The 25,646-nt window shown below is 41.2% G+C and overlaps 1 protein-coding gene across 4 annotated transcripts in view; it reads left to right on the top strand.

The window, feature by feature from the left end:
* The first annotated feature begins 578 nt into the window (after positions 1–578).
* aff4 (AF4/FMR2 family, member 4) overlaps positions 579–25,646 on the top strand; it is a 34,103-nt gene continuing 9,035 nt past the window's right edge. Inside the window, exons 1-12 of one of the 4 annotated variants that reach the window (XM_050041120.1) lie at positions 579–894; positions 16,824–16,953; positions 20,879–21,682; positions 21,963–22,001; positions 22,135–22,221; positions 22,657–22,684; positions 22,800–22,863; positions 23,063–23,155; positions 23,437–23,581; positions 23,783–24,536; positions 24,700–24,851; positions 25,443–25,528. In XM_050041120.1, the coding sequence (XP_049897077.1) occupies positions 16,828–16,953; positions 20,879–21,682; positions 21,963–22,001; positions 22,135–22,221; positions 22,657–22,684; positions 22,800–22,863; positions 23,063–23,155; positions 23,437–23,581; positions 23,783–24,536; positions 24,700–24,851; positions 25,443–25,528 (2,378 nt within the window). In that variant the 5' untranslated portion in view covers positions 579–894; positions 16,824–16,827. Of the gene's footprint in view, positions 895–11,911; positions 12,168–16,823; positions 16,954–20,878; positions 21,683–21,962; positions 22,002–22,134; positions 22,222–22,656; positions 22,685–22,799; positions 22,864–23,062; positions 23,156–23,436; positions 23,582–23,782; positions 24,537–24,699; positions 24,852–25,442; positions 25,529–25,646 lie in introns of those variants that run through there. The other 3 variants (XM_050041119.1, XM_050041122.1, XM_050041121.1) reach the window with 3 other exon arrangements.

Below are 25,646 nucleotides of genomic sequence, written 5' to 3'. Positions count from 1 at the left end.
GCACCACAAAGTTGCCATTAATGGAGAAATGGGCTGGTGGAAAATACATTATCATATGTGCAACTGTAATTTACAGACAATTTTATTTTATTTTATTTTTTGCCGAAACACGTGTGACAACTGAATTTAGTAGTCTAGTTGCATATTTAAAATTAGATAGGGAACAATGAGACGCTCCGTGATTTCCGTGCTGACCGTCAAGTATGAGCAACCTGTGCGTCACACCAAATGTCGCATTCTTGTGTGTGGGAATTACCACTACCCTTAATGTCCGTGGTGTTGCTGTGAAACAAATACACAGTTAAACCGCACAGGGACAATTTAAAGGTTCAATGGATTTGACTCAACTACCTCATCGGCGATTCTGGCATCCGGTAAGCTGACAACATGTCCGCTGTAATGCTCAGAATTTCTCTCAAGTTGTATATACCACCTAAAAGCTACAGTCAGTGGTATTTTTAATGCCCCATTGCTCAAATTACTTATTTCCCTGTCACGTTTACAAAAAACTTCCCCATTGTGTTTACTTGGTTAGGTAGTCTGTTTATGATATTTCCGACAGTACTTGAAGGCAGCACCGCTTGCTGCCATCCATGCATCCAGTCCTGTCTGTGGTACCTGCTGGCTACTTAACTTAGCTAGCAGCCTTACCTATCAGTCACTTATGTTCAGGAATAATTAAATGAACGTCAGACAAAATGATTTTACTTTGTTTTCCGCTCGACGCGCAGTTGCGTTTTAGGGAGAAGATGGACACCATCCATTCGGTTTTAGTATTTTAGCTGTTACAGCGTTTTGCTGAGTCCATTTTGCGTGTAACTGGAAGTGGAAAAGACAAAGAGAAAAGAGCTTTCCAATAGCTAGAATGGTTTGGGCCTAAAAAGAAGACAAGAGGTAAGGATGGTGCATACCACAAAAGACGCAGTTTGTTTATCAACTGTTATTAGTGCTTATCTGTCATTTTGAGAGAGTGTTAATTTAAATTTCCGCAGAAAATTTCAATGGTTTCGTAGCTAGCCGCTAGCCTAGCCTCCAAACGGTACTAGCATACTTGGCTAGCTAACGTTATGCTAACGCAAAGATGCAGGTAGTCCTGTAGGTAGCGTGTTAGCTTCTTGCTGAACGGGCAGACATTGTAGCTACTTTTTAGTTCTCATTTCGGCAAACGTTGATTGCTGATATGATGATGACGCAAAATTTCACTTTCATTCGTCGCTGGCCACCAGTTATCGAAAAGTATGACAGACATCGTAGTTATAGCGATCATGTTTTTGTTCATGTAATGTTGGCTAACAGGTCATGACGTCTGATGTTTGTGTTTTCTGTGTTTTAGCCGTGGCTGACATACCTAACACGCCTAAGTTTGCTAACTAATAGTAGCATGTGTTATCGACACGGAGGCAATTATTTGATAATTGTTGTGTGCAGACGATAAACAGAAGCTGCTCATAGTTTGTTTATCGTGCAAATATCTGATATCCACCTCAGCTTCGTGGATTAAACTCCAGATGAACTCTTAAAGCTGAACAATCCAAATACAAGCAGCAAATGTTTTACTTGAATGCAGTTTTTCTGCTGTAAACCGGACAATTTAACTAATCCTAGGCCCAAAACATTTGTCGGTTTTCTCACAGTGACTAGCAGAAACTTTTGGTTTGTTGCCCTGTAGCCTCCTCGCATTGGTATCCTGCATTTATTATGTCAAATCACTCTCAGTGCCACTCCTCAGTCAAAATCATAATAACTCTAAAGTACTGTTAAATAGGAAAGCATTAAACAGCTTTTGTGTCTAGCTGTGGTCTAGCAGAAAGACAGCTGATTTGCTTTTCCAGGAAGCCATTTTACGTGCCACATTTGGGGGAAGGGCCAGAAAATGCATCACAGGTCCACAGTTAAGTAACTAACCAACAATTAGGATTAGGAATATCACTGCTACATGTTTATATCAAGCAGGGTGTGCTTGGCACATAGAGACGAGGAGGTCGCAGTCAACTTGTTTATCTTGGTTGACAAGCCATGGGTGGGGGGAGGCCTAAGGTCATGAACCCATTTATGGCAGGTAGCTGTGAGCTGGCACAACATCTGCAGTCAGGTGGTAGATCGAAGGTTGGGTTGTAAACAAGTAAACAGTTGTGTAGGAAGTAAACTGTGCATGGAAATGTGAGTCTATTTTAATGTGGACTTTATTCTTTAGACAGTGACAAACTGGCCAGATTAAGGAATTACTCTCTAAAAGAAATGTCAAAGTATTATGTGTTTTTTTTAATACACTAATGGATGTAAGCGGCTCATCTTTAAGCGTAATGGCTGTAAAAGACGTTGAGTATTCCAACTTGCAATATTAAAGCACGAGTAAACAGCTTAACTGAACTATAGTATGCCTCTCAGTTGGAGATTTTTACAACATTTTGTGGCACAGATGGCAATCCAACTGTTCGATGCCTTTGCTGAACTTGCCTGAAGTGTGTAACATGGTAGCAGTATGTCCGAAACTGTAACTGAAACTGATGTTGATGTGGTAGGAGTTGTTTTGGTGATTATCAGGCTATGGAGAAGGGCTGGATGATATGATAAAGATCAATATCCACATAAACATTTGATAAATACTTACCTAGATATGGATTAACGAAAGGTAAGTTTCAAATACAAGATGTTATGTAAACTGTTAAAGTAAGAGTTCATGTTGCATGCTGCATATAGAGAGACAAGGTAAAAGCAATAGACTGCAAAACGACAGAGCGTCGTAGTTAGGATTAGGGTTGGTAAAGAATCACCACATGAGACATTTGTTGCCTTTAAAATTAGGTGACTCGCAGTGCAAGTACTGTTAAATCGCAGCGAAATGAACAAATCAGCTCTTTTAGGCAACCAAAGTATCAACCTAATCGAAATTCTGTTTTATTGTTCGTAATAAAAGTCCACATTCTAACTACTGCAGTCCATGTAAACATGGTCGGCATGTTATGGCCGATAAAGATTTTTTTCTCTCGTCTTGTGCTCCCCGTGACGCAGCTCGCTGTGAAATCCTCTTCACTTCCTGTTTAGGTTTTGCTCTGTGGCTTCAGTATAACCGTTTCCTCTGTAGCCAAGCAAAGGGCACATACACATGTTCTGTTTAAATGTTATGGTGACTTGTTTGTCCATTCCAGACAGAGAGGAGTGAGTGCATGTTTTCTTTGGCTTTGACACATCTATTGTACGTTGCGGTAGTACTACGGTGTGGTTTTCCAGGCTGAATAGTTGGAAAATGAGCAATACATAGCTCCAGACTACTAGACGACAACAAGTAATTGTGCAAGATTGTCAGGATACCCACTCAAAATGGAGTAGTCCTTGTCTGAATGGACCACATGATTTACAATAGTGCTTTATTTTATCTTCATCACCTTTATCTCCCTTTTTGATTATCGAAATCGAAAAGGGGTTAAAGCAATGATCTGTGTTTGTTTATTGTACAGATACGTCTGCATCTTAGAAGTTCTTGTCTTTAACCCTACCTAAAATAAGAGCTAATTGTGTCTTTAGCTGAGGCCTGTACGTTTATAATCAAATCTTATTTCCTTTATAAAGAGAAGCTTGTCGAAAGTAAGTTGTTTGAAGGCTCTCCCAGAGTCTGCCAGTTTAATTAGCCCGAATCTAATCAGACATCAGCAGCTCTTTTTTTATCCCTCTGTACTGTTGCTCACACAGCAGAAAAATATGCTACTCACTGTGTCCTGACCTCATGCATCTGTTCTTCGGCTTTTGTTCTCTAGGATGTGAGTTAAGCTCTCATGTGGCCATATAGTCCGGTGGAGGTGAAGCTCATTAAGGCCATTTCATTTCACAGATCTGGCACACATCCGTGGTGCGAGATACTGCGCTTTAATATCGGTCTGGAAATGAGAACGTTATTAGACCAGTGCGCCAGTAATACTTCCAATAAAACGCAATGAAATTCATTGGCATAGAGTTTTTCACAGCAGGGTAAGTGCTTTGCAGGCAATAACAAATGGATCAGTAACATAAACAGTCAAAATTCCAGTTAGTGAGATGGATCCAAAAGAGTAAAATGAGAAGCGCAGCAAGTATTGATTTATGTTATACACAGATAAAACTTTTGTAATAAGTTATTCAAGCTTCTGCAAAGACACCTGCATGGCAAATACCCAAATTATGAATCACACAATTTAATTTTTCATCAACTCGTCTCCTCTTTCACCCATCGTGTATCAAAGTGCATGCTCGGGTGAGTGTGAAGGTTTATTTAGAGGTACAGAGTAGTAAGCTATAGGTTAGCGTGTTTCTATTTGAAGACCAGCAGATATCCCAGTGTCAAATTTAGCCTGGACTGCTCTCTGAGGAATAAGATTGTGACTGATGTACGGAAAACTATTACACAGCTCAGAAATCCGTATGACTCCTCAATAAGGTTGGGGTTATTTTTAGCTTTTCTTGTTATCACGAGTGATTAATAGGAATGACTGCATGTTTAAAATGCATGATGCATTCAGTGTCATGTCTTAGTAGGGTTTTGTAATTTTCTGATTAAGGAAAAGTTAAAGTTCCAGTGTGTAGGATTTACAGGGATATATTGACAGAAATGGAATATAATGAAATAAAGTATGTTTTCTTTCGTGTGTAATCACCTGTAAATAAGAATCGTTGTGTTTTTGTGACCTTAGAATGCGACATTTATATATACACATAGGGAGCGGATCCTCGTCTACGTAGTCGACCACGTTGCACCACCATGTTTCTACAGTAGCCCAGGAAGAACAAACTTAACACTGGCTCTAGATAGGGCTTTTTCATGTTTTCGCTCAGCCACTGTAGGTAGCAACCCCTCCTTCACGAACCAAACAATGTTGGAAAAACACAGATTTTTAAAGTGAAACTACTGTATTCTGTATTTTTACTGGTTTAAATCACCGGGTCCATTTGTTTTGGAGAGCAAGAGAACTCTGTGGATAATTCAGCTCCCGGTAAAAACCTTCCGAATAATGCACATTTAGGGAATCCTACCACACATGAGAAGTTTCATCTGGTCGCAATCTGCAGTCCTCATCACTAGATGCCACTAAATCCTACACACAGCTCCTGTTAAGTGGAGCATTTCATGGATGTGTGCATTAATGGCTTCAAGCTAAAAGATGCCACAAAGTTGAGGGTTAATCTGCACGACCAAGCCAAGATGGGTGTCATATACCAAGTGTTGTGTGTCTTTGCATTACATTACATTAGTGAGCAATAGTCAGTGAATTATTAAAAGCATGTTCGCACAAAAGCTTTTATGTAAACAGTTGACGTGGCCCATCTTTGCAATATAATCGAAGTTAATGAGATATCTTTCACACATTCACAAAAGTGCTTCCTACTGTTATTATTTAAACAAATAGCCCAACAAACTATAATGATTTTGTATTAAAAAGCTTTAGTTACAATTGTGTGACATATCAGTATATTCTCATAATCACTTTTGTACTAAGAATTCATTATCTTTTGTGCCTTACATGTGCTCGTAAGACTTATTTTACTCAAGTCTGGATGATTTCACTCTTCACTGTAAGGATCTAACAGGCAAACATTTTCAGTTTCAGGAGGGAGCTGCCCAAGATTGTAAAAGCACACTTAATCTCAGTGTACTGTACATACTGAAACATGCTGAGTTTGAACTGTAGTTGCATCATACACTATGGTATGCTAAATCAATATTGGCTCAAAGCCAGGAGAGTGATTGTAAATTGTTAAGTCTTACAGTAATTCAGATACAGGTGATGAGGGTCATGCAAAAATAAGTAAATGCCTCTCGACAGGCTTGGTGTGGACACTGACGAGCTCGAATGACGCAGGCTCTTTGAAAGCGCTGCCGAGATAATAAAGGTTGTGTGTCATGTTCCACAGTGTGGCCAAAAAGTACCCTGAACATTGTGGTCTTTGTGTCAAAGGTGTGAGCGAGTGTGTTTTCTTACTGAGCTCGTCTGCTCATTTATTTTTCAATTCATAATCCACATGAACTTTCCAAGTGGTCACAGTTTAGCTCTGTGTGCTGTTGAGGCTAATTTACCACAGATTATTACACTGTGTTGATGCTTGTTACATCCCGTTGTGCCTTATCTAGTTAATATGTCAATGTCAGCCTGAAAGCTTTGGGAAAGTTCCTGTTGAAATTATGCTTCTGGTTGTTTGTTTTTTTTTTCATTTGATTTTATGGTCTTGGCATGAAGACGTCACTGTCCTAGAGGCATTTGGGCCATTTTCAAAACACACATTGAGCTTCAGAGTGTGTTGTGCTCATGGTAAATAATACTTCGCTTCTCAGTAAACAGGTTAACTGGATGTGAAATCTAAAAGCGCTCCTAAATTAATGTATTATTAATTAGTTCTCAAATGCAAAACAGTCACAGCACTTGGCTCTTATTGGTAAATGCTACCAGCTCCCTCTGATTCAGATAATGTACGCCTGCTGAGTGGAGGCATTCCAGGCAGTGAGTCAGTTCAAATGCTTCAAACCTGCCTGAATGAAAGGATATAAGCAGTTGTTTAGAGAACATGCCAATCAAGTCTCAGAGACTTGTTTTGATATGGTAATTAAAGCTGAAATGCAAGCCAAATAGAAATACTGAAAGGTTTTTACTGAAGCACGAACTAAAGAACTCTGAATGCTTAATCCTAATTTTGACATCGTCTTCCTCAAACATCATCAGCTAAATACTTTGACATAAAAGGTGCTCAGAAAATTAGACTCATTCATTATTTACCCCTATTGTGACCATGAGAGTGTGTGCCATACTGATAGAGGAATAGGTCTTTGCACTTGAACGAAATCTACTGTATACTACCATTTGTGTTTTTCCAAGAGGAAAGTTATTCGATTGTTAAAGTGTTGATTTAAAGTTACTGCTGTTGAGATAGAATGAGAGTAGAATGGACATTCCCATTCAAGTCAATGTAGCAGCATGGTTAGAGCGGCAGCCATTTGCATTGCAACAGTTGTAGCCATAAACTATAAAGATTGACGACATGACAGCTCCCCAAAAGTGAAGCCAAAACATCTTGATGGCACCCTGCTGGTTGGCTGCAGCATGGCATAAACCCCCTCTGATAAGTTTGGTTATAGCAAGTAATTTAATGTGGAAAAAGAGGCAGACTGAGGTCACGGTTGACAGCTGTGTGTGCCAGTCGATATGCTCACTATCAATGGTGCTGGTTGCGATTGATTGGATATGTCTATGGGCAGGAACTCAGAAATAGCTACTGCGCAGACTCTGGCTCCAAATGATTTCACCATCGCAAGATGGCAGCAGCTCTATCCAGGATGTTTTAGCTTCATTTTTTTGTTCAGTCGGAGTGAGTTGAGATGTGTCATCCATCTTTTTAAACAGTCTGTAGTTGTAGTGGGCTTACTTCCGTATTCCAGCAAGTCCCAGGCTCACTGAGGGGATGTTTTGTACGAACGACCAAACTAGCACTGTAGTAATACGCTTTAAAATCAGCAGTCAGTTACTTTTAAAATATGGAAACTGTTATTTCGCTGTTTCTTTTCTTGCCATTGGTAGCATGTTTGTTGAAACATGATGTAATGTTACCGTAGCTGCCTCCAAAGAAAGACTTAGTGCCACTGCTCAGCGGACAGCCGAGAGGCAGACAGAGGCCACATGGATGAATGTATCGCAGCGTATTTTACTTGGTGAATTAAGGATTTATTTCAACCAAACCAGAGCTGGTGATTGTTGGAACAGTGGGCTGACTAAATAGAGGATGTGCAAGACTAAGATGGTTTCTGAGAGTTTTTTCCTTGTTGTTTCTGTTGAGTTTGAAATAAGCAGTTTTACAATGAGTTAACAAGGCAGTTAAGCTTAAGTGTGAAAGAGAGACACTTGGATTGGTGTACAGTTGTACTTTTCTGTTTACTAATAGTTGTAAGAATAGGCCTAAACAGAGATGTCAAACTAGTGAGTGTGACATCAAAACAGCTAACAGATATCACCATTTTCTTTTATTCTCAGCAAACAGTATGGTGTCCAATTATTCTATATTTATAGTCTCTGCATTGTCAGAAATCTTTATTTTTAATTTTTCTGGCCATTTCTGATAGAGATCACATCGTAGCAGCATGGAGTCTTGACAGCACTCGCCCCCAAACAGCTGCTTATATGAGGCAGGTTTGCAGCATTTGAATGGACACTCCCTCTGGAATGCCTGCTGTCAGCAGGTTTGCTTCAAAAGCACCAGGGGAGGTGGCACTGACCGCTCATCTGTACCCATTACTGAGAACTTGTTGTTCAGATGCATTTTGAAATTCCCTTTGTAAACCGCTTGTGGATGGATGATGAAGGAAATGATCTGTAGCAGTTTTGAAGGGGTGTTGTATGAAAACATTGACTAAACATAATGCTGTATTTATTTTTAACACCCAAGATTCACATGAGAACAACTTTGTGTTGTTACGTTCACTTTTTTAACTTAAAATCTGGCCTTTATTTGATTATCGTAGTATTAAGATTGTAGACTCTACACTAGTTTGGTGGTATGACATTGTTCTGTAGGTGCTGAGTTGCAGTTTCTACATAATGTGATTTCTTATTGATTGAATCGACCAAGGGTAGTAGCCTGCTTCTATTTATAAAATAAATGGCATATTTAATTGATGTGCTTAAAAAAACTGACTACTCCACACAACAATGAATTTAAAGAGAGAGATAGAGATTATGAAAAGGTGGTTTTAGATTCAGTATTAACTTGATATTATTCAAAAAGTATAGTAAATCCAAAAACATGAGATCATAAAGACAGCAGCCCTTCTCAGTTCTGTGCACCAGCAAAGTTTCCGTAGACAACATGTCTGCAGACACGCAGCGCATTTCAAAATGTCACAATAAAGTGATTGTAAACTGAGTCAAAGGGAGTTTCCCACGTCTGGATTTCACCATTTATTTCAGGACTGAGTCTTCTGGATTGTTTTTCTCATACTCACTTTGCATTATCCCGTCAGTGACACCAAATTAAACAGCACATCATAAAGATAAGAAAATGTCCAGACAGAATCATTATGCGTGTTCCCCAAAGTGGAACAGATGTTTTGGGAAACTGTAATATTCTTTATGATTGACTTTATTAAGTAAGTTATTGCAACAAAAATCCTTAATGATCAAATAAAATACAACATTCATAATTTACTGCAAATGTAAGAGAGACAGAAGATATTAAGGTGAGAACTACATGAGAACATGTGATGTTATCAGAGACTTTAAAGTAACATCTAAAAAAGAGGTTTAAAGGTGAAGGGGGCATAGGCAAGTATTTTGTATGCACATGCGACATAAAATGTACAACTAGCCCCATCCTTCGAGCTTTGATTTGAACAAGGAGAAACTTTAAAATGTGAAAAGGGGGGCATCCTGATAGCTGACATATACCATTTAAAGGACGTACCCAGACCCTAGTCTAAATCTGTTAAGCGTTTCCACCACAAACAGAACTCCTACATGAAGGCAGGGTTGTTGTCACTGCTCCGTCCAGCTTTCACTGTATTTCCTCATTACTGGTGACACAGAGGAACGTCCTTGATACACGCCAACATTTTTAGAACAAGAAAGAACAGGCTGGAGTGACAGTCCCTCTTGATGGGATATTTAAAAATAGCAGGTTTGTGCATTGAGTCCTTGTCAAGCAAGAGCAGGGGTTTAGTATTGCTGGGGCGCACCAGAACTACACAACACCATGTTTTTTTTCTTCATGTGAGGATTAGAATTTGCTGGTTGAAATCCATATACATTTTCTAAACTCTTAAAGATCCAGTCATCATTGAAGCGTGTGTCATTCAAGACAGTCAAATGTGTCATATTTATATTTAGGGTATGTTGATTAATTCATGCTATGTATTCATGCATTGAGTAACATTACAAGTAAACGTTCCACCTTATAAGTCGCCAGTAGCTGCTGGCAGTCGCCATAGTAAATTAAATTATTTTTCCTTAGTCTATAGCTGCTGCTAGAGGTGCCAAAATATCTGTTTATTGTACAGTTATAGTTTACTAAATGTATGAAAAAATGGCCAGGGTATGAACGGTGGTTACACAACTTTCAAAACCAGCCAGAACTCAGCTCTGAGCAAGAGTGATGGTTCTCTGCTGACCAGTTAACAGACTGCAGTGTTTCTAGATCCACCTATTAGTACTGTTTTAGTGTGCTAGGTACCTCAACAGAGGGCTGGCAAAAAAATGAGGACGGTTGTGACAGAACGTAAATGAAAAAGTAACCTTTCTTATGTGTACCAAACTGATCTGAACTGCACTGCTTGGTGGACAAGGCTTAAAGCTGAGTCTTTATGGCAGCAGCCAGGGTTTGAATGCTGCCAAATAAAGCAGAAATGCTGAATGCTGTCAAATAAAGCAGAAATGCTGAAAAAATAAGTGAAAAAGGAAAATGTGGAAATTTCAGGATGAACAGCAGACTGAGAGACATGCAATAGATATTATATATATTACATAAGAAGTAGCCAAACTAAACAGACTACAGAAAAACAGTGACCACTTTAAACTGTGCTAAATAAATATTGGAACAATCTTTTTAAGAGTTTCAGGTGCAGTATAAAAGATGATTAGCTATAGACATCTTTTAAAGGGGGGCCTGCCAAAGGATCTGTGTACTGGTTATCTATAATATATCAGGGAGCCAGATCCAAGTGTTCTTCAGAAGTAATCAAATCTTTAAATCAACCCTAAACATTAACAGGAAGCTGGCAGAGAGATACCAGAAGTGAAATGGCATGATGCTGCCAGTTTTTTCTTCTACATTTAAATTAAAAAAAAAAGAAACCCTTGTGACATGTCATGACAACACATTTGTCAGCATGTGTCATCATTTTCTATCGCTGATGAAAACACCTCGCATTAATTACAACTCTCATGTGCCGGAAACTGCACTGTCTCTTTAACGGGCCGCTCGGGTGCTCTGCCCTGTGCTCGGGGCATAGTGGGGGAGGGAGGGAGGTTGTTGACGGAAAGATGGCTCCCGATTGGCTGTGCCTTGCTGAGGGCAGTGACATCACATGGAGGAGAGGCCCTGTGGTGTAAAATAACATCTCCTTTTATGGGACGAGGTGGACCGTTCCATTCAGGCAGAGAGGGGAGATTATGGGCCCCTCTCGCTGCTCCCTTAGTGCTGTCCTCCTCCCTGTAGATGTCCTCCCTAATGCGCCTGTGTTTTGTAAATTAATAAGGCTAATTTATTTCTTTTGTATTCATCCTCTCTTCTGAACAACCTAGTGTTTTGTGAACTTCTGTTTTTCTACCTTCAATTTTGAGTTTTACGCTGTAATAATAAACTTTTCTACCTCTTTGCTCACCTCTCTTCTTTGATTCAGCCTAATACTTCAAGGTATAATTAGTCTGATTAATTGTTAGAGATGCTGAGATGTATTTAAGTGTTTTGGCAGTCTTTACAAATGGTGCCTCATCACTATGCTTTGATGTTGCTTTGAGCATTGTGCCTGCGTAAGTGCCTCCTTTAGATAGCTCATATGCTTAATTTACTGCGATTAAAAGATCACTCTACCCCTTGCTGGGCAGTTTTTCCTCATAGCTGAAGATTAAAATTGGCCCACACAGCGCTGTTTGCATTTAAAACAAGAGGCACCACCAGGACTGTCTCACACTCTTGTGGACAGCAGACTTGCCAAATCACTCTTTTTATTCATCCCATTTTTCTCTCTCACACTCGCTCTTAACATTTACACACTCACCCACCCCCAGCCTCTGTTCACCTCTCTTGTTCCCCACTCGTGCTTTAACCTCTAAACACCACACAAACAGAAACAAAAGCTGCAGCTCCCCTCAGACTTCACCTAGCATGTGACTTCCCCCTGCTGCTTGCCGACGTGGTATATGCCGAGAACGAGCAGTCACCTCCCCTCCCTAAGTCAGATTTGTCACCACTCCAAGGAAATACACTGTACCTTTCGAGTCGAGTAAAGAAACTGTAGTTACACTCTCCCAGCTGGACGCCCACAGATAACATTTAGAGGGAAAAAAGGGCCAGGGTGTCTTCGCTGGAGGAGGTTGGCGTAGAAATTTAGGCTGACAAGCCATAACGAGAATACTTCTGAATCCCTGGGAGATCCTTTGAATCCTCCTCCCTCCTCCTTCCAATGTTTCAGTGGTTGGGGCCATGGCCTCTCAGTCAGGGTAAGAAATGCATGGCTAGTTGGCTGCTTTACTCATTTCTCTTGGTGTCTGTAAAGACTAAAGCACTTTACCTCATTTTCACTATGTTGTACAAGTCCTGCTAAAATGTTTCTGGATGGTCTTCCCATATTGGCTGTCTCACTGAAGCCCAGTCCTGTGTTCATGGTGCTCAGATGACCATCAGTTCTTCCCTTTTTTTGAGGATCGTGTTAAAGACGTGGCCTGGCTGTTATGTTGTGAATTAGAAAGAGACAGATGAGCTGATTAATTTAGGTACAGAGTGAACTGCCTTTTCAACTCTGCAGACTTTGACCTTTTCAGTCTGGCACACTGTTGAATGATTACAATAGACATGGCTGGCCACCACTCTCTGATAATTAATGTCATTTAAAAATGTTCTGTAACAAGTGATTTGCTCTGACAAACTTTTTCTTGTTTTGAAACAATCTTCATTGCCTACCTTGCTATATTGGCAACTGACCAGCTACATAAGGCTTGGGCCTTGAGTGCAGACTCGACCAAAACTTTAAAACAAGGCTTGTTTATGATCTGCGGCTCCAATCATTTGCTCTTGAAACAAGTATAAAATAAATTACATTGCTTGTTTTGGGTGGTTCCCAAAATGGGCTAATGCAAGGTTAAGGCAAAAGTATGTGGTTTCCCAGAAGGCCACAGGTTAAATGGCAGCTGATTTTGTGGGTATTGCATCATGTTTTATTTATACAGCCTGCAATCTTTGTTAATGCCCAGGAAATACACAAGAAATATGCTCAGTCGTGCTCCCTTTACCAGGGACGGAAATCCCCCCAATACATGGCTTAAAAAAAAGAAGATATTTGATATGAAACTGATACAAAAATGTCGTGTTTTTCTGGCAATAACTAATTCTGGAGCATTACGACCACAGGTGCATTCAATTTGTACTGGGAAGTCTGAATTTCTGAGTTTCCAGTTGCAATTTTTAAGTGAAACGCCAGCGGAAGTTGGATTTCGACTCCGAAAGTCGGAAGAACCTCACCAACCCCAACCCCGAAATCAAAAAAAAGACTGCTCTGCGCATCAACAGTATTGAAAGCTGTAATAATATACTGTTTATAAGTACTTAAAAGTCTTGTTTTTGTCTAACTGAAACAGTCAGTCAATCTGTGGATGTGTTGATACTGTGTTTTGAACATGCAAAATACAGCCTAATGCATTTTTATCAACTGGATTGCTAACTATAGCTAACCTGGCTTGAACTTGTATTGCACACATCATTTTGGTTTTCTGGCTTGTGTTACTGGAATGCGATCAACTCAAATGTAACATCATTCCCAGCTCCAACATCCAACTTCCGAGTAAATGGAATGAGGCGTATGATTAAGGATATCCTCGTCACCATGCTGCAGTGGTTGCCCTGTCATGTTTGACACTATCTCTGTTGCATATGGTTATTTTTGCGAAGGGGTGGTTTTTTTTATGTGTCCATGCTGTCTTTTGTGATTTTAAGCCATGCTTAGCAAACAGTAGCTTCCGTCCACCATATTGTAAACACTGCATAAGTGAGGCAACATGTGGGAAGCCTGTGATCCAGACACAAGTGAAGTTGGTGCAAAGTTTGCAATATTTAATAAGTTAAAATGAAAAGTTTCTTTGAGAGTTTGTGATTCAGTTCGTCCACACATTTGATAATTCAGAAAAGTTTGCTCTCTATAGGACTATTCATGTTTACTTGTCCTCAAAGTCATGTGATTTCCTACAAACAAGAGCTCTTTCAGTTTTGGTTTTACACCTAATTAATAGGAAAACTTTTCTTAAAGCATTTTTGCAATATTTACAGTAAGGCATTGTTGAACTGGTTTTAGTTGGCTTCCCCATATAACCTACTTTGAGTTTTGAAGCTGGTCTAAGGCCAACTTAAAAACAGGTTGCGCTCAGAGGCTTAATCCAAATTCACACGGTCACATTGTGTCGCCAAGTTTCTCCATATTCTTTCTTCCGTTTCGTTACCTGGCGTAGTTATTTATTTATTCAAAACCAAAAGCACACTGTGGCTGTTTTCTCTCTATAAAGGGGGCCAGAGTGATCTTTGAAAAGCAACATGGGAGACAGAACCAAGACAGATTCTTTTAAAATACTTAATGGTATTCTGCATTTGCAAAGGCACAAAAGCAAAACAGACTGCCGGCTGGTAGGAGCTTAAATGCGAGCATTTATGCATTAGTATTGTTTAAACCAATAACAGACACTTAAGAATCCTGTCCTGTTTTCCTTAAGTGCTGTGCTACAGTATGAGAGGGTGTAACCCCCTGTTCTGCAAATAAAAACAAACAGATTGGGTCAATTAGTTTGGGCAGAATGGGCATGAGCAGTGTTTACAAAGGATTCTGTGCCTGGGGCGTTTGACCATTTAGCACAGTGCTAACAGTGGGCCATTCACACATTCAGCCCCTCTCCAAAACTGACATCGACAGGCTCATTTACATACACATAGTGCCAGCATACTAAAAGCACCCTTAGTACATAATCATTTTGTTGAATTGTCTTACCAGCAGAGCAAGTCAGACATTTCCAGGGCATGAAACTGTGTTTTTTTCAAACCAAAGACAACATTTATAGCATGAAAGACCTTCAAATGATACTCGTCAGCTGGGTGTCAGAGCAGGCAAAATAACAAACATCAAGCAGAATTTACTAGGATGTGGCTGGAGTAAATCTTCCGCTCCATTAGCTGTGTGTGGTAGACACTTGTTGTCTGTTCAAGGAGATCAGCGGCCCATTCACTTGTAGCGAGTTTGTTATCATTCATTTTTACTCCGACAGTGTCTGCTGTTTGGTTTTAGACAATGTGTAGTCTAAACTTGGGTCTTTGCTGTGCTGTAAGTCAAATAAAGTCCAGAGATGATAACAGTGGGCTGGTGATGGATACCCCAAACAATGTTTTCTTCTTTCAACCTCTGCTTATGTAACTGGTGTTAATGGTGTGTCACTAACAGTTTACAGAGGCCTAGGTCGCCTCCTGAGCTTTGGTTTAATGAAGCCTAGCTATAGTGTGTAAATCACGTAGCCTGTTATGAGGAATGACTCATAGCTGGGTGTTGTTGATGATGTAAAACAGGCAGAGGCTTTGTAAAGATGTTGGTTGGGAAATTACTGTTTAGACTCACTGATTGATAAGCTTAGATGTAACCAGTTAGAGGTTTTTAAAAAGAACATTTTGGAAGTTTTGCTCAAGTGCTGGCAAGATTAAGTCTCCAAAAATTAGTTTTCATCAGTTTTCATGTAAGAGCAGTGGGAATTCCTCCAGGAAACTCTCAAAGTCTCAAACATGAAGTCTACATTTCAGGTCTCGCTCAACTCCCCTGTGTGTACTTTTATTTTCTATCTACTTCTTTCTGAAATCCATTTCCAATCTGCTTCCTTTCATCTTTTCATTCATACTTAGGAAAGATTGAAAACGCCCCTGTGTGCCGTGTTTATAATCTAGGAGGAGGCCGGGTGGTTGGTGTGTAATCGCACTCTGTCAACAGTCTTAAAATCATTGTTGTCATTGGAAGAGCCTGAAGCTGCTGGCTTAAACCGGGAGGCGACACGCCTGAGTGATAATTTGCTTGTTTCAAGTTTTAAAAGCTTCATAGTTGCTTTCAGTTAAACGACTCAGTGCTCTTTTTCAGGCTGGTTGCTCCTTCAAAAGAGACACACAGTTGTTTGGTCCAAATGCCCATGTTTTAATACTCTAAGTGGCATCCAGCAGAAAATGTATGTGAAAGTTTTACTGTTTGTGAAACACATTACACAGTGTACACATTTGGTGTTGTTAAATTCTCCGATGTGAATCCATACGTACAGTTATAAGGTCTTTCTGTCCCCGAATAGCTCTCTGCTTTTATGTTTGCAGTACACACATTATGCTCAGGACAGTCAGAGCAGATATGTGTGTTTAGTTAACAGTTATGGAGCCGGTGGCTTTGAGCTGCAGTTAAATTGTAGCGGGTTATTATTTAATCCTAATTACAGCCTGATTTACCTTTATGCTGTTCCTGAGAAGACTTTCATGTTGTTTTCATGTGGTGTTAGTGATGCTTTTACAGTCTACTTAAAAGAAACCCAAACATTTCTGTTTAAATGATATATTTGGTGAGGTAACAACCACACAAATTGTAGCTGACGGACTTCTAAATGCATGTCAACACTGAAAAAGTCCATTAGTAGTTTCAGTTGGGGTACACATTTACATTGACCATCTGTACAAGCAGATTATTTGCAGTACAAGTAGGCTACTGCGCATTGTCTAGACTAGTCTAAGCCTGTTAGAGACTACTTTCTCTGCAGGTCATCTCTGTGCTCCCCTCTGATCGTGATGTGTGGGGTTTCACTAGTTGTGGTTTACCATAAAAACTGACCTTAAGTAGAGAGTAGATGATGGCAGCCTGTCTGTATGATCTGTGTTGAGTAGTTGGATACTGGTTGGCGTTCATTTCTAAACCAAGAAAGAGTATGTTTTAGGGAAATTCTTCCAGGCTCATCAGGCGTTACTTTCATGAACGTGTTACTTTCATGATACTGCGTGTTTTTGTAACCATCTTTGCAAAGCTACAAGATCAGACGTCTGTTTGTTGTCTCCTCTGGGCGTGTTTTAATGTTGACTCGTTCTTGTTGTTGTGTTTGCTTTATTAGCAACATGAACCGTGAGGACCGGAATGTGCTCCGAATGAAAGAAAGAGAAAGGAGAAATCAAGAAATCCAGCAGGGAGGAGGAGAGGCCTTTCCAGCTAATTCACCTCTCTTCCCTGAACCCTACAAAGTGGTAAGTTTGTTTATCTCTCATGCAGTGTAGCCAAGTAATTGATTAGTCAGTTTGGAGGAATTTGTCACAGTGACAAGAGGTGAGAGCTGCACATACTACCAGGAGCATTCGTGTTAATGACAGTTTTGTCAACACACACTTTTTTGCAACATCACACCTATACCTTTGAGGGTTATTTTACCTGCTTTGCAAAGCTGCTAAGACGAGTGTTTAGCTTCAGGCTTCTGTGGCAACGGTGGAAACCTTCCTTCTTTTGCTGTCTTTCTGCACATGTGTGTGCACACTTTATGTAACATTTGTTTGACTTCATTTCGACATTTCTTCAGTCTAAAAAAAGATTTGTTTTAGGCTTGAGAACATAGTGTTTTGTTGCTACCTTATCAAAAAAAAAGAAGTTTGTTTCTTTTTCTCAATGACCTTCAGGATCCTGTAGTCTTGTTTTTGTTTACAGTTTGTGTCATGAAAGCTAAACAGGGCAAACTCATGCAGTACTTATCTGAACTAGCTCTACTGACATTGACATACCTTTTTAATCAAGATGATCTTGGACATGTTTCATGATTTGATCAGCTCATCTGTCTGCAGCATAGTATGTTGTCATGTTATTTATAGGTATTAAAAACAATATGTTTTTGTTGTGGCATGAACTAAGTGAAGGTTACCTGTCAGACAATTAACAACTGGCTGAAGGCTTTTGCACACCTAGTCCGTGTTTTTTGTCCGAAATTATTGCACGTTAAAAAAATAAATGACCTCACGTTGTGCCAATCCCATTTTCAGACTGGCTCCAGAATTGAAGTTCATCATTTAAGTTGTCGTTACAGGTTTACTGCGTTTTTTAGCAGCCATCAAAAGAGTTGTTTGACCTAGAAGCTTTTTGGAAAATATGGTTTAACTTGAGGGACACAAACATCCATAACAAGAGAGAGCAACAGGGCAGAACTGCACAGCGGGCAGAAAGAGAGAAGCAATTAATGTTACTTTCTTGAACTCTGCTCTAGGTTTGCCACTGTTTTAATTCACTTTTTAAATTATTTTTTGCACTTTGAGCGCCTTTCTTTTTGTGCACAGGTGTCCCTAGATAAATTGATCTCAGCCTGTGAAACCTTTTTGTGGCTGTCCAGCACAGGTGCATTGGTGTGCAAGTATCTCCTCTGTCGTCCTTTCTTGGTTGTCCATTGTACCCGACACACCCAAGATAAACTTTTTTTGTTGCCCTAAGTAGGCGCAGTTTCACAACAGCCTTCAGACTTTTCCTAAAATCTTCCACAACTAAGAGGAGGTTACATTAGCCTATCCAGAAATGCACAACAGCAGTGACGATGCTCATAACGTAAGTGCAGTTTAAATGAAATGTAGCGTCACATTTGCCTCGGATTTCCTCAAAGTATAGAGCAATAAAACATGTAACTCAGTGTGCAAGGTAGAAAAAGCACACACAAAAGCTACAGACAAGGTGTGCAAAGGCCCTAACTCTGCACACGATACAAAAGAGTCTGTTGAATTGACAGCACCTGTCTTTGGTTAGCTGTTTTGTAGTGCAGCTGAAGAGGGTAAACACAAGATCACGCCAGCCTCCTCCCCCTTCCTCCCGTCATGTCTTCCTCCCGTACTCACACACACACACACACACACACACACACACACACACACACATAGATGTAGGCCAGCCAGCTCCCAGCTCCCGCCCGGCCAGTATAATTGTAAAGAGGATTTGAGTTCTCTGAACTGGTCTAATCTTTGCCACTAACCAGATTTGAGCAGAGGTAAGTGGCTCCTCTCCTTAGCTAGAGTTAGTCATCAAAGTGGCAGAGAGGAATGTGTCCTGACAGGTTGGGAATAGAAAAGGGACCAGAGGTGAGCGATGAGTGCTGGCCCGTGTGTTTTGGACCACTACAAAGTGAAAGGTACAAAGCTGTCTTTGAAGAGGGAGAAGTCCTTGACCTTTGCACGCGAAAAAAGGCAGCAAATAATTTTATTGTGAATGTTTTTTTCCCCTAAGAATCCGTAATACAAAAAATGTGAAGAAAAGGCCAACTGTTTAAGTCACTGGCTTTTGCACACCGTGTATCTCTTGTCTCCTGCTTGTCTGAGCCTTATGTAAGCTTCAGTTTGGCTTTTTTCCCCCCTCTGTCATGCTCCACTAAGTGGAAGTTTACTGTGTTCTGCATTAAAGGCCATGTGTGCACGCAGCTGCAGCTGTGGCCTCCCAGCTGTAGACCAGCAAGGCAGTAACATTTTTATGGTGCTGAGTTCATGCACTCAGCTGCACAGAATGAGGGGCACAAAATTATCCATTGACAATTAAACTGTGATTTTGGTATATTTATGATACAGTATATAAAAAATGCATTTTGTGATTATTGAATTTGATAATTAGGCAGGCCTTTTGATTGTGCCAAGATCTAACTAGCCCCAGAAACTCCATTTAGCACATTCATGTCTGCAAGATTTGGCAAACGAGACGGGTAACAGATTAAAAACAGCCGTAGTTTGTCGTTTGTGCAAGCAGAGACACCAGAGGAAAGATGGAAGTGTTGGCAATCAGTGTTTTGTTCTTTTGTAATTTACTGCTGTGGAAATATGATGTTGGATTACGAGTATAGATTCTGGCAGGCAGGGAAGTCCCACCTCAGGACCAGGACTGTTTTTTTCGACAGGAACCAAAACTTGAACAGGGTTTCTCTGGTTCCTGAGTTCTTAAACTTGTTCCTGAGAGAGTGTTTGCAGACAAAAAGGGCTGCACATTAAAAAATGTATGTGTTATGTTAATACAATACTCACAGTACAATAAACCATTTTTGTTTTTGCAGACTTCTTCCTCTGCCAGCACACTGCAGTGTTGCAATCAATTTGTCTGTAAACAATGAGGTTGTTGAACAAACTGTGTAATGATTCAGCTGTTTCTAATTTACCTCAAGCACTTTCTTTTTTTATTTCATGGTTTTTACTTTTATCCACCAGCAACATATACGCCAGTATGTGTGATAAACCATATAATATCAGCCTTTTGAAGTACTTGTATTAAGCAGTGGTATTCACAAAAAGCAGAGGACGTGTCTGCTCCACTCGAGGTTTAATACGATCACAATAAAACACGTCATTTATGCTCGTACTACAAAGTGAAACAAACCCCCCACAAGAAAACTTAAGTGATGCTTCATTTCACCAGCCACACACGTGTGAGCCAGGCCGTGCTAGCAGGAGGTAGTAGTGTGCATGTTATGACCAAGCTAGTTACATTTCCCGCTACAGATAACGGCTTGTGTTTCCTCACCCTCTGTGTGAATCTGTCAAACAAAACAGAGGTCTGAGGCCTCGTGTGAAACTGGATATTCTGCGCGGATTGTCACGGGCTGATTGCGAGCAGGTCGGCTGAAACCTGTGGCCTCAAAGTGATTGATTAACCTCTGTGTTGGAGCTATGGGTAGACTCTTATCTGTGTACACAGTTGGGTGTGGACTGATCAGGGCTCAGTTTGAACAAGCTGACTTTGGCTGAGCTCTATGTTGAATCGATTATTTTCTCAATGTTCAGTCAGTTATTTTAAATTTGAAATTGGTGACACATGGGATTAGGATATGGTTTGTTTCTTTTCTTTGTGAGATGTGAATCTGCATTTCAATTATGCACATTTTAGTGATTTTAAGTTTCTTCTCTGTTGGAGTGATACATTTTCTCTCCATTTTCAGTGTATTTGATGGAAAGCAATTAACCCAAGTGTTGAACCTGTTCCTATAATGACTGTTTTCTCTGCCCCTCTTCTCTCCTCTCTTCTTTCTCTCTGTTCATTTCATCCACTTATATTCTTCACAATCATTTTCCTGTCTCCTCTTTCTCCATGGCTGTCTTTTTTTTAATTCTTCATCATCACACTGTCCTCTCTTTGACCTCTCCCTCCCCCTCTCTTCACTTCTGTCTTCAGTCCAGCAAGGAAGATAAACTGTCAAGCCGTATTCAGAGCATGCTGGGCAATTACGACGAGATGAAAGAGCCGATTGGTGACACACTTCCCAAGCTTGGCGGTAAACCTTCAAACAGCTCGTCTTCCTCCGAGGAGAAATCGGGCCCACCGTTGTTTGGCGGGGAACAACGCGGCGTCGGTAGTGGTGGCAGCAGCCAGAGCAGCAAGTGGACTCCTGTTGGCCCCGCTGCGGGCGGATCCTCATCCCAGTCCCAGAAACGCTCAGGACTCCAGGGTGGGCACGGCAGTCAGAGAGGTAGCGGCAGTAGCGGCAGCAGCAGCAGTAGCCAAAGACACGGAGGGGAGGTGCGGGAAAAGAAGTCGAGTAAACACAGCGGAGGGTCAGAGCACTCAAAGTCGCACACGTCGAGTCCGGCCAAGGGCTCTCTGAGTTCCTCCGGCAGCAACAGCCACTTGCGGAGCTCCTTGTCTGCCGAGCAGCATCACAGCAAGGAGCGCTACCGCTCCAAGTCCCCACGAGACAGAGAGGCCAACTGGGACTCTCCCTCGCGGGTTCACACATCCTTCCCCACTGGACAGCACTCAAGTCAGGCCTTTCCCCCGTCTCTAATGTCCAAGCCTGGCTCCATGCTGCAGAAGCCCACAGCGTATGTGCGGCCTATGGACGGCCAGGAAACGGCAGAACCCAAGAGCTCACAAGCAGAAAGCTACAGTGGCCAGTCGCACAGCAGCACCATGGGTGAGATGAAGTCCAACAGCAAGGCCTCACTTTCCAAACTCAAGATCCCCTCACAGCCTGTAGAGGTAAGACCTGTCTACAGGGGCTGTGTGTTGTGTTTGTGTTCTGTAATCTATCGTAGCATGGCAGAGTCGTGTTTATGTTTGGAGCATATATTCATAATGATGTAATAACTGGAATAGATTACCTCGCAGCATGTTACACTGGGTCCTAGTGAGCTCGTAGGTCTCATAAAATGCCTATAGACTGACTCATGCCACTCAGAATGGAAGCCGCTTCTCACCTGCTGCACCGACATCATGTTGTTTATGAGCATGTGTTAAATGTGATGATTCTGTCTTTCAGGGATCGGGTGACGCCAACTGTGTCGATGAGATTCTGAAGGTACGTATATAATGGTGTTGAGTATTCTAAGAACAGCTTTCTGCCCGAGTCAATGAAAGAGCATTTCACATTACTCACACCTCACAACTCATTTTCACATTTTTTTCCCTGTGTTTTTTTTTCTTCCTATCAGGAAATGACTCAGTCGTGGCCCCCTCCACTGACAGCCATCCACACCCCCTGCAAAACAGAGCCCTCCAAGTTTCCATTCCCCACCAAGGTCAGGATTGCATCAGTCCCCGTGTTTGTCCCTGTACTTTGATTCAAGTGATTATGTGTCATAATGAATCAATAAGACTTAATTATTTGTTTATTACTTGTGTATAGTGCAAACAGACCTTATGTAAGACAGCTAATCCGGAGAAGTCTTGTGTGGTGGCTGTTTAATTAGATCTATAAACTGGCGGGTCTTACTATTGATTCATATTTAATCCAATAGAAGGTTAAAATACTTTTCAGTCAGTTGTGGTGTTTATGTCACTAAGTGCTTGCGTGTAAATATAAACAGCCACAAACCCAAGGATAGAAAAATCCTTTTAATTGATTTATTCCCTTTTTAAATGATTATCAGATTCAAAAGACAAAATTTATAAAGGCCGATAACACAATGAAAATAGTGAAAGTAATTCAGGATGTTTCTTTTTTTTAACCTCAGGACTCTCACCCTTTTCCAAGTGGCCACAGTGAGTATCACACACGTTACCTATTCAAACTCAAATACAAAATAATTATGTATGTATATAATTAAGGTGTATGTTTATATAGACTGAACCTCATGAATCTTGTTTGTGTTTTCAGAGCGAGGCAGTTCTTCCAAGAGCTCCAGCAGCCATCAATCTAAAGCTTGCGATGACCAGCCCACGTAAGTGCTTCATCCCTCACAAGAATGTCTTTGTAGTTTTCTGGCTATTGATTCAAACACAGAGTAAGACACTAAAACAAATAGTTATGATAAGTAACCAGATATGCATAGTTGGCCTCAGGAGGTTATGTAGACATAGCCAGCAATCTCAAAAAATGAAATACAAAGATTTTAATTTCATTTTGTTCCTGTATCTCAGGATGCTGGAAGATGATCTGAAGCTCAGCAGCAGTGAGGACAGTGATGGAGAACAGGAGCCCGCCAAGAACGCCTCAAGGAATACATCAGCAAGGTAAAGCACAAAGCAGAGTACATTTACCTTTGAGAAATTTTCACGTGTCAAGGAGATGTCATGTTGGTTTTGTATCGGCTCACATTATATTTCCACGTGTTTGTTGTATTATGTTCCTTATCGTGAAAGAGAGAGTGCGTAAGTTAGGTGCAAATTACAAAAAGTACGGAACCACTTGGGAAATATCAGCTATGTTTAGTGGTTAAGAGTAATCCTGAAGCATGACTGTACACCCTCTGCACACATTATAATGGTATTTGACTCTCTTCTGTAACCCACAGCAATAACAGTGAAGGAGCGGAGCAATCAAGGGATGACTCAAGCAGCCACAGCGGCTCAGAGAGCAGCTCGGGCTCCGACAGTGAGAGCGAAAGCAGCACGACAGACAGCGAAGCCAATGAGCACCCGCGGCCCGCCTCTCCTGAGGTAACAGCAACTTTATACAAAGCATTAGTGCTACGTAGTGATAGTTCAGTACTTCATCAACTGCTGTTTTCAGTTTGGATTGGGAAAGTTGCAAGACATTGCTCTTGCTTCTGGCCAAAATACCATCTTTGTTTGACAAGGTTTCATACGTAATAATTTTTGCTCCCTAACACAATTTCTTGTGTCTGTGTGTCTCTTTAGCCTGAACAACCCATGGCCAACAAGTGGCAGTTGGACAACTGGTTCAAGAAGGCCAAGCAGTTCTCCCCAGCCTCTCCGGTGGACAATAATGTTCCAACCAAGTGCAAGAAAGAGGGCAGAGATAACAGCTCAGGACGCGGCTATAGTAGCCAGGGCGGGGGTTCTAAAGACTCAACGGCACCCACCCCAAGCAGAGACCTACGGGCAGCACAAAAGGGTGCAGAGGGTGGCCGTGGCCGGCAAAAATCCCCCGCCCAGAGCGAGGGTGGCACAAATCCACGAAGGAGCGTGGGTAAAAAACAGCCTAAAAAGTCTGAGAAGCCCCCAGTGGTGGAGGAACCAAAAGGAGGTCTGAGAGTGGAGAGTGAGCCGGCTCCGGAGATACCTCCTCATCGACCCAAAGCTGCTACTAAAGGTTCCCGCAAACCAAGCATCAAAAAAGAACCTAAATCCTCTCCGCGGCCGACTGCGCCTGCCGTCACCACCACTGCAGATAAACGCAAGGCTAAGGCGCCCACCAAGACTTCTCAGAAGTCTCGGGAGTTTGTCGACACGGACTCTTCGTCGTCAGACTCCGAGGGGAATGACAGTATCCCGTCCTCGTCGCAGACACCCAAGTACACAGAGAGTATCAGGACCCCTGTGTGTGTGTTTTCTCCGATGGAAGAGAAAGAGCTGTTGTCTCCGCTCAGTGACCCTGAGGAGCGTTACCCTGCGAGGCAACCTCAGCAGCAGGTTTTACTAGTGAAAATAGGTTAGTCGAAGCTGCTCTTATAATAATATATTACAAATTTTCTGTGTTCTGTGCACTTTTTTTTACACTTGTCAAGCTGGAGTACACACTCCTGAAGTTTTTCTTTTCTTTGGACCAAATTAAACCGTACCCTACCCTTCCCTTTCCTTCCCACTTCCTATAGATCTCAGCTTGCTGTCGAGGATCCCGGGGCGGCCCTACAAGGAGCCCGCAGAGATAAAAGTGGAGAGGGACGACTCTCTAGACAGGGACAGCAAAGACTTCAGCAAACAGAGCACTGAGAAGAGCTCTAGTAAGGCCAAGAGGAAACACAAGGTACGAGACTCGATAGAGCAAATTAGTCTGTTATTCCTCACTGAGTGTTTCTTTCTCTTCAAGATGTAGATTAAGATTAACCAAAACTGTTTTTTTTTCATAGGGATCATGTTGTCAGTATGATCATTAACACTAAATGACTATTTATTTGGGTCTTTTTTCTTCATCAGGGAAGTTATGATCGTTTCATTCTAGTTTACTTCCAACAGGATACCGAATCTCTTAAAATAACCTCCGAACAGATTCCCATTAAAGCAAGAAAATGCCTTTCAGCCAAGGAACAATTGATTTAAATTTGGTGGAGATCCAGATCTGTAATTCCTGCCAGTACATGATTGTGTTTTTTTATTTCTAATCATAGCTGTGGAACTACCAGAGAAAGAGACTTTACAATCTCAGTGATGTGCTGGGGTGTAACAGCAAGATGGTAAACCACTAAACACTGGAAGAAAGTTGCACTGTATCTTGTAAGAAATGAAGTGCTAGGTTGCAAATTTCTTTGTCTTTAAATCACTTACTACAAAGGCACACACACATCAATAAATCCTTTAATGTGACGTGTAATTTTCTGCAATCTTTGTGTCTTTTTAGAACGATGAGGAAGGCACCAAGCCAGAGAATAAGCGATGCAAGCTAGAGGAGAAGTCCCTGTCTCATCATAAAAACAGCAGTAAAGAGTGGGTATTCTTTCCTTCTTCACCTGATTATCATTCACAGTAAAACCGTCTGCACATCGGGAACACTTGTGACAGTTGTTCGTAATTTCGTTACAGGCAAAATAACACTTGTGATATT

This window comes from Epinephelus moara, chromosome 3 (genome assembly GCF_006386435.1).
Source record: "Epinephelus moara isolate mb chromosome 3, YSFRI_EMoa_1.0, whole genome shotgun sequence".
NCBI lineage: Eukaryota > Metazoa > Chordata > Actinopteri > Perciformes > Serranidae > Epinephelus > Epinephelus moara.
The sequence above is the reverse complement of the archived record's forward strand: the minus strand, read 5'-3'. Positions and strand labels throughout refer to the sequence as shown.